This window comes from Suillus plorans, assembly GCF_016647745.1.
Source record: "Suillus plorans strain S12 chromosome Unknown HD556scaffold_66, whole genome shotgun sequence".
Classification (NCBI taxonomy): Eukaryota; Fungi; Basidiomycota; class Agaricomycetes; order Boletales; family Suillaceae; genus Suillus; species Suillus plorans.
In genome coordinates, this window is record NW_024537450.1 from 271225 (window position 1) to 280313 (window position 9089).

Below are 9089 nucleotides of genomic sequence, written 5' to 3' on the forward strand. Positions count from 1 at the left end.
CACGAACATTGAAATTTAGAGAGAGCACAAAAACTGGAGTGAAAGTATGAAAACTTACCTCGGTATTCGAGGTCGATGAAGTAGGTTCATCACTTGAGGGAACATGGCTAAGGTTGCGGGAACCCTTCAAGCCCTTGTTGCAATCTTAGTCGCATTCCAGGACGCCCGTTACGCATGCTCGTGACTCACTACAATTGAGCTACTCAAACTAGATTTTACCTTCCGCATCGCCCGAAGGACTGGGTTCTGTTGGTGCATCAGTATTCCGGGAGTGGAGTGAATTAAGAAACCACGTACTGAGCCTGTTGCTTTACCAGTTACTGGAGCTAAATTACCCGATGATATATTATCAGTCATTGTGGATGGCGGTTGAAGATAGGAGTATTAATTGCACGTCTCGAGTAGTATAAAGATTCGGATGTGGCCAAGATGCGGCGGCTGCCTGACTGGTGCCTGACGCCCACGTTCAAACTCCGCTGGGTTGAGTTGATTATGTAATTTTACCTGAATTGATTGTGCCTTGTGTTCGGGCTTTGACTACTACAAGCCTTGGGGGTTGTTGGATGCTCGCAGTGGACCCTGCTCGTTGACGATCACGTTGACTAGATCAAGCCAATTGCTTAATGTCCGGACTCAAAAACTCCCCTTTTGGCAAGCGACTACGCGCGACACATCAAGACAACGAAGAAGACGGTCCACGAAGAAACCGACAGCGGGTCAACCCAATTTTCTATACCGCCACATCCTCGACAACAAAGGACACGACGCCAGAGTCGCCTATCACGATGCGCGAAATGTACGGGGACAGATTTGTGCCTTCGAGGGATGCTGGAGATATGCGAACGAGCTATCACTTGATGGATGAAAGTGGTCCTTCAACTCCTTCAAAATCTCGAATTATACCAACAGAATCGGATGCATTGAAGGGTCAGTCACCTTGGTTGTACTTGGGATGGCCAGCTAACATGCTCATAGAACAAGCAAACGCAATATTTACATCCATACTCCACACAGAAGTAACCCCCCCTTCCCCACGTCGACCCACCTCACCCCAGCGACCTACAACCTCTTCAAGTGCAACAACAACCCTCCCACCTAGTACACCCACCCGTAAACGTATATTTCACTACACCTCACCGGCGACATCAGCAAACCCCAGCACGCCAACTCGCAGACTAGACACCCCAACAGACGAGGCCTATTCCATGAGTCCCGTCCGAGCAGAATCTCGTCAACTCCTTGAGTCCCCCCGAAGACAACTCCGCAGTGTCTGCAAAACGCCCTATCGCGTTCTCGACGCACCAGAACTGGCAGATGATTTTTACCTCAATCTTGTGGACTGGAGCAATACGAATGTACTTGGTGTTGGACTAGGGAGCTGCGTATACCTATGGACAGCACATAACGCAGCAGTTTCAAAACTATGCGATCTAGCAGGTTCAAACGATACAGTTAGCTCCGTCTCATGGGTCCAAAAGGTCCGTATATATCCTCTTTTAATTTATTACTCGTGATTCGATGCTTTGAATAGGGTACGTTGCTTGCTATCGGAACTCTCTCAGGTAGAATGCATATCTACGACGCTAATACTCTCCAACTACAACGCTTGTATAAGAATGCCCACACTCAACGCATCGGTGCTCTGGCTTGGAATTCGCATATACTCTCGTCGGGATCGCGAGACCGTATGGTGCACCATCGAGACGTCCGAGAGCCCTCTCAGCGTCCGTTCAAGCGGTGTGCAGGGCACAGACAGGAAGTTTGTGGGTTAAAATGGGCGAGGGATGGGGGGCCGTTGGCAAGTGGGGGGAACGACAACAAAGTGTGTATATGGGATCTACGAGGTTCGAAACGTGCTTCTGTTACTGGAAGTTCAACGTCAGGATCAGGCAGTGTGGAAGATGCAGGAGGAAGCGGAAGCGGAGACGCACCACTCTGGAAATTCCATGAACACACAGCAGCAGTCAAAGCGCTCGCCTGGGATCCACACGTGAGCGGGGTGCTTGCGACCGGAGGAGGAACGCAGGATAAACATATTCGCTTTTGGAATACGTTTAATGGGACGATGCTTAGTGAGCTTGATACCGGGAGTCAGGTGTGTGTTTCCTTCCCCCCTTCTTTCCTTACCTATTTTTATTCTCTCTGCTCTAAAAAACTTAACTTCGAATGACACAGGTCTGCAACCTTATCTGGTCCCTGACCTCCCATGAACTCGTCAGCACCCATGGTTTCAGCAGCACCACAGCCCAAAATCAAATATGTATTTGGAAATACCCGACGCTGAATATGGTGGCGTCTTTGACGGGGCATACGCATCGGGTTTTGTATCTTGCTATGAGTCCAGATGGTGAGTAGGCTTTCTTTGATGTCATTCAGGTCCGAACCTAGAGATGGAGGTGCTCGGGTGCCGGGGTTGGTGCTAGGATGAGACGCTGATTCATGTTTCTAGGTGAGACGATCGTAACGGGTGCTGGGGATGAGACGCTTAGGTTCTGGAATGCGTTTCCGAAGAAGGAGGGTGGGGAGAAGCGGGAGACGAGGTTGGATTATGGGAGGCTTATCAGGTGATCTCGCTGCTCGAGGCTATGGGGAGATCCCGAACTACGCATGGCAGTTTCCCGAACCACGCAAGGCGGATTCCTAAGCTACGCATCGCATCCAGGGAATTCGGTGAACGTTGCTCGATGCGTTTGGCGCAGACGCTGCACAGGACGTCAAGCGCGGACGCTGCACTCCCGACGTCGCGCTCTCATTTATACACTATATCCGCAAGTTAACATTCACACACCACATCATGGCATATGACTACACTACGCCACACCACTTTATCACTCACTCACTCAAACCAAACCACACCAAATCAACTACTTCAACAACCCAAACCAACACGTCTACTTGGCTCGCTCAGTGCATATATGCACCCAGCTGATCCACTTTACATGCTCAGTGTACATCCCAAGCTCACATCATCACATCCATATGTCCTTTGTTCGTATGTTGTATGTCGTTTCCGATTTCAATTCCTCGCTCGAGTCCTACTTCGTTTTTTGTCTTTTCGATCTGTGAACTCACTCTTTCGTCGTGTCTCATCTTGTAAGTCACCCTCGTCTTCGTGAATAACACATACTCACTCGCTTTTTCTTGCTAGCGCTCAAATCAATGCTTCTTGTAGGGCTATCTGTTTGCTTTTCTCGTTTCGTTTGTTCTAGCTATACTATGGGCATGTCATCGTTTCCTCTTTTTTTTCGCGTTGTACTTGGAATTTCATAATGCATCGACGACGATGAACGATTTGATCATGATCACCATCTAATACTTGTACGTGAGGGTATGTACCGGTACACCTGCGGCCAGGGTGCTAAGATAACGCTCATATACCAGATATATACTTGTCGAAACCATTTTATGACACAAGTTGTCGGCTTGAGAACATCATGCTAGTAGCCAGCTTCCGTAGCAACCACAGGGCGTCAGCGGTCAGGACTCATTGGTCGTACTTTGACTATGTCGGTACTGCAGCATTGGTAATCTCTTCATGAACGTAGTGAGGTACCTTGCAGAATTGTCTGAATCGGCAGTCCAACGATGAGCAGATGAACCAATGCATTTTATACAGATGCAGTTATTATGTAAATAGAGGAATAAAAACATGGATAGAACATATGACAATACATCATTATCATGTGAAGGACAGATGCCTGGATATGACGATACTTTTTCGAGAATTAGAAGTGGTAAATAAAATAGGGGTATAACGCGTAGAAATGGTCTCTGAGAATTGAGAGATTTGAATGCTCGATGATTTTATAAATCATGTGAGTGTGGTCTTATTGAAGGAACCTAGGCGTGCTTGACTAGATGTCTGATTTGAAGGACATAGCGACGCCCAAGATGGTAGAAAGTTCGGTTTAGTGTGCTGGGGACAACTAGCGCGGCACCGCATACCTGGAATGCTTGCGTTGAGGTTGGGAAGTTTGTAAGGTCCAGGAGTGCTCATAGGATCTTCATCGGGCGCGCCATTGTACCTGAGGATGGCTTGACTCAAGCCACCTGCAAACGTTTGATTTGCAAAGTCGGATGGTGCGCGAACCCAGTAATTATCCACAGGCTGATTCGCGTAGACGACAACGGGGTAGCGTTGGCCAGCGAGCACTGGAAGAGAGTCCACAGTCTCAGGGACAGTTTCGATACCGTCTGCTTCAATAATCGTCATGGTATGGCCATCGATAGTGAAGTTATATGATGGATCACAAGAAAGACCGATGATGCGGAACCGGTAACGCTTGCCCTGTTCGACATTGATGACAGAAAGAGGTGATTTTGGTCCGCCAGGATAGCGCCCCAGACCATCGATGAGGGTGGAGTTGGATGTGATGGTGCCGAAAATTTTGTTTGACTTGGGCGTAGGATCGTGGTACCTGAAAGAAGTGATAATATTTGGAATGCAAAAGGCTAACTCGAACCAGTGGACCTCTAAGACCGGACAATAGCTATAGCAGCGCCGTGTTTCATGGCCATTGTGTTACTATAGCAGGTACTGTGATAGACGTGCTCACTGCTGGATGCCTATTCAAGCGTGACTGAGCGGTAGTCTCCGAGCTACGACCAAACCAATTCTACCCTTCCCACGCAAGATCTCACTAGATGGGTCCGTCGATCTTACATAATTTACATGCAGGTGAATCGCGTAGTCAGCCAATTAAAGATCGTTCATCGTTCGCCGTCAATGATCAGATGCTACCAAGTTCGTTGTCCTCGTATTTGGCATTTGATCATCTTGACTATTTCTATCACGAATGACTTTCGGAAGGGGGATGTAGAAGGAAAATGCTTGAAGTAAGTCATATTCATAGAGGAGATCTAATACTCATATAGAACAATTACAAAACGAGAAAAGTCTCAGCATCCTACCTGTGGAATGGCCGCATAGCGCATAGAATTTGAGTCTCACATTGTTGTTAGCGACATCAAAGCTACAGGAATAGGTGACGCTCAGTAATGTTTCACCCTGCATCAGCAATATCTCCAAGTCACTTTTTGCACTTACATGACTGATTTGTATTACTGATCTCGCTGAGTAGAAAAAGGAAAGCTCTGATGTCACTTATTTTACTGGTACCCACTTTTTGCAGACGTGATTCAAACAAATGTTGCTAATAAGATGTAAAAGTAAATTAAGTGCGATAAGATATTTTGTAACCTAATTGACAACTATGAATACAGGACCTAGGTTAGAATAATAACTACCGGGGGAATGGTAGTGGGCATGGAGGACGGTCTCGTATCATTGGAGCCAAATGATGATTTTGCTATGGGTGCGCCTCCTGGTGCACCAGGGGCCATGGATGAGACGATCCCAGCACGAGGTCTCCATGGAGTTGATATCCTCGTATTCGTGAGGATGCAGAGATATGGGAGAGGGGAGCTGAGCGCCGGGACGAATGAAGGGAGTACAAATTCGGTGCCGGATGTGTTGTTGGAGATATGGGAGAGGGGAGAGGGGAGTTGAGCTGTACAAGATTAAAATGCGATTTCAAATGCATGATGGTCGGCGAATTTGTTGACATAGAAAGTGCGGAATTTATCTAAAGAGTTCGAAAAGTTGATAGCACGAGGTATGAAATCAACACCGTAAACGGGAAGGAGATGAGCTGCGCGATAGATTGCGTCAATGTGTATCACCGAAATATTCGGAGAGTGACCATCAAAGGATGGCTGAACTACCCACATGCCTGTGTCTTCATCAGGGGCATCACCTATGACATCAAACCAATGAACCATGGCACACTCGTACAAGACAAACTTGTATCTGAAGGAGAAGAAGCATAGCGCGCGTGCTATTTGAAGCCCTCGCATTCCTTCAAGGTCCGGTTGCGCATTTATAAACATGCAGTCATAGCGAGCGTGCGCATTCCTCCATTTAGGGCAGGATCGAATATGTTCCCTTCGCATCCCTCCAATCCCACTTAAGTCACTTGGCGCATAAAATCTTGATGATGCGGAATTGACTACAGAGATTTTCCCGTCATAGACAGGGAAACTGTCAAGTGGGATGGTGGCATGGTCACGAGGGTCATGAGGGTGAAGTTGTTTGAAGAGAAAGTGACCGATGAGATCTTGTAAGTTTGAAATAGAAAGCTCGATAGCGAGCGCTGCTACGGTTCGAGCACGCGTTACTTCTGATATCAATGTGAGTGAGTGATATATAGTGAAAGGATCAAAATACGTACGGGTTGTTTGTGCAAGCTGCACATGGGCCTCGATTACAGTCGGCCCATTATCAATTTCACCCTCGTCAACATTGTCGTCAATATCAGCATTGGGCTTGGCAGTATCAGGAATGATATCGGAAGGTTCGGCAGGAGGGTTATTGCATGAAGTATCGAGACAACCTAATTGAAATCAGCGAAGCATTATATCAGAGTCTTGATTTACTGACCTGAAGCATCGCTAAGACATGTACCATTGAGCATACCGCGTTTCATGAAGTCTACACGCAAAGCGGCAATTTTGTTGAGTCGCTGATTCGTCACAAGCATCTGTCCAAGCGCATTGTATCTGTTCGACCGACGCCACGGTTGCTTCACAGCTTTAATGTGCTTATTTTCCGTCATCGACGAACATAGACCATTTGGCGCTCCGAATAGACGGATAAGGTCGGGATAGTGCTTCATCGAGTGCTGACGTGGGAGCGAAAATGTAGGGACAACACCTAACCGAAGAAATATTGAGCGATAGTGGTGAAAGCGGCGTAGATCATCTTCTATTTGTGAGATTGTGGCCTCCGTGATGACGTTCCTTCGGACGAGATAGCAGAACTCTAAAAATGCGCGAAACGTGCAGACAACGTCTGTTGGTACGTGACCCTCTATCGCAGGTAGATATATCTTGAACAGTACTGTATCAGTCAACAAATCTTATGTCAATCAGAAAACAAAACGTACCTTCATGAGTGCCTTAGAGTCATCCCCGGTCCATTGTTTGAATCCACGGCCCTGTGGAAAATGTCGCAAACCAGTGAAGGGAGTAGCGGCAGCGAGTCATTGGTCTATGTCATCCATTCGACGTTTGGCCTCCCTTTTGTCGTGAACATGATGGAGGTACTTCTCCACCCATGTCACAAGATGGTCCTTGAAGCAGCCTTTGATGATTTGGTGAAGGATATCCGGGGCAATCAGTTGATGAATGTCGGCTCGAGGAAAGTCGTTAGTAAAAGGCTAAATGTTTATACTAAGTCAGGTGAACACTGCAGCGAGTGAACAAATCATACCACAATAGACCCCACAATACCAAAGTCACGCCGCAGGACATCAGACGTGTCTTCCTCGAAAAGGGCCTCTCTGTGTGCCTCGCATCGGCATAGCGCATCCTCGTCGTCCAGTTTTCCACGGGGAGCGAGACATCTTTGAGAGTATTCAACATTAAGAGAACAGCAAAGAGCTAGCGAGACGAACCTTGGACACCAATTCCTCACAATGGATGTGAGTAGAACTTGCTCTTCATAGTCGGCAATATATGGTCCTAGCCCATAAACGACGCGTCGATAATGGCCATCACCAAAACGCGCGATCTCGGGCTTTAACATAGGGTTCTTGAACGTTTCGAGTATCTTCGCAATTGAAGAATGGAAGATTTGGCGTCGGAAGTCACGGAATTCTTCGGTTTCCTTATGCTCGTTGGTAGCTGCAAGACTGAGTTTAGTTACAGTATGAAAAGGTTTCAAAGACTTACTCTTTGGAATGGCAAGAAAGCCAACAAGACAGAGCGCATCTCGATGTGCTCGACGGACATTGTTGCGTACATTGCCAATAGACAGGTACAATGGATAATATTCGTTGTTTCCAGTGCCGACAGATACAGTTGTTTTGTCACTTCCAAGTATTATGGGTACAAATGTTGCACCGAGCGCGTCAGGGTCAGTAGCGATGATATCCTGGAAAGAATGTTCAATACAAGGAAGTAACATCCAATATAAAGACACATACCGCTTGCTGCCAGGCCCAGTCACCTGACATGAAGTCTTGGTAACGGCGTTCGTCTTTACTGACTGAATATTCACGGAAAGGGCGATAATCAAAATCATTTACATAGTCGGGGTTAGCGAGGATGTTGCGTGCAACTTCACGAGGGTCGCGATACCAAACATCGAATTGTTGATTCATCCACGAAGGCACATCCGGTATATCAGGTTTCTCTCCGGAATACTGAATTTTGAAGGACTGCCAGTTGACGCCACCAATCGGAATATTGTCGATGGTCTTGTAGAGGTCCTTATGATCCGCAAAAGGCGGCATATCGCCATGTTTGAGGAGTGACGCAGCCCAGAGATCAAGGAGAGTGTTTATATTGGGCGCGGACATTTGTGCGCGGCTGTACAAGAATTCGGCCGTCTCAAATTCAGTACGGTTGCAGAATGGTGACCAGTCATCAGGTGACTGTTCTGTGAGAGGCTGTGGTGGAGTACCAGGCGGTAAAAAAAGGCCATTTGCATCACATGGTTGAGCTGGGGCTTCATTAGCATTAGATGAGCTATAAGAATAAAGTGTGCTCACCGTTCAAACCAGCGTGATAGTTGCGGTACAAGTTCTTGCCCGTGCCATAGAATTCGGCGTCTACGTCAGGAGCTGGTGGTACAGATGAATGGCAGGCGTCTTCAGAAGGCGCTGTCAGATAAAACACGCTGACATATCAAGACTGAGACTCACCACCAATATCACCGTCAACTTGCCCTGGTGGTGGTGGAGATGAAAGGCGTGGTGCATCTTTAATAAGTAGCATTAGAACTGTTGTGGGTTGGGTATCACTGATGGGACTCACCAGCATTCACGTCATAATCTTCTTCTTGTGCTGGCGGCACCAGAGATGAGTGATTTGAACCTAATTACTGAGTGAAATGGATGCCAGACTCACCATCAATGTCCATGTCCTGCGACCCCGCTCCCTTTGTATTTGCACTGCTCAGAATTGGGTGCATTGCAGTGCGGTGCCTTGTGCGTCCGCTGAGAGATTTGAAGTACTTATTACATCCAGGACGGCCACAAGGAATTTGATATGAAATATGTTTCCTTCGAGTGTACTGAGTAGAGCAG

General features: G+C 47.2%; 2 protein-coding genes across 2 annotated transcripts; one reads left to right on the top strand and one right to left on the bottom strand.

Moving 5' to 3' along the window:
- Positions 1-623: 623 nt before the first annotated feature.
- On the top strand, positions 624-2568 carry HD556DRAFT_1244924 (quinon protein alcohol dehydrogenase-like superfamily; the record flags this gene model as incomplete). The annotated part of the gene is made up of 5 exons (XM_041298487.1): positions 624-927; positions 976-1478; positions 1532-2095; positions 2176-2347; positions 2450-2568. The coding sequence occupies 5 exons, from the start codon at positions 624-626 to the stop codon at positions 2566-2568; spliced, it is 1662 nt and encodes a 553-aa protein (XP_041155889.1).
- Positions 2569-3588: 1020 nt separating this feature from the next.
- Positions 3589-4604, bottom strand: HD556DRAFT_1402700 (Cupredoxin). The gene is made up of 2 exons (XM_041303861.1): positions 3946-4604; positions 3589-3862 (listed from the first exon to the last, which is right to left on the bottom strand). The coding sequence occupies exons 1-2, from the start codon at positions 4211-4213 to the stop codon at positions 3855-3857; spliced, it is 276 nt and encodes a 91-aa protein (XP_041155890.1). The 5' UTR covers positions 4214-4604; the 3' UTR covers positions 3589-3854.
- Between the last annotated feature and the right edge of the window lie 4485 nt (positions 4605-9089).

What these genes read in the sequence shown, in the direction of transcription:
- HD556DRAFT_1402700 (XM_041303861.1), bottom strand. Translation starts at nt 4,213, where the DNA reads ATGACGATTATTGAAGCAGACGGTATCGAAACTGTCCCTGAGACTGTG.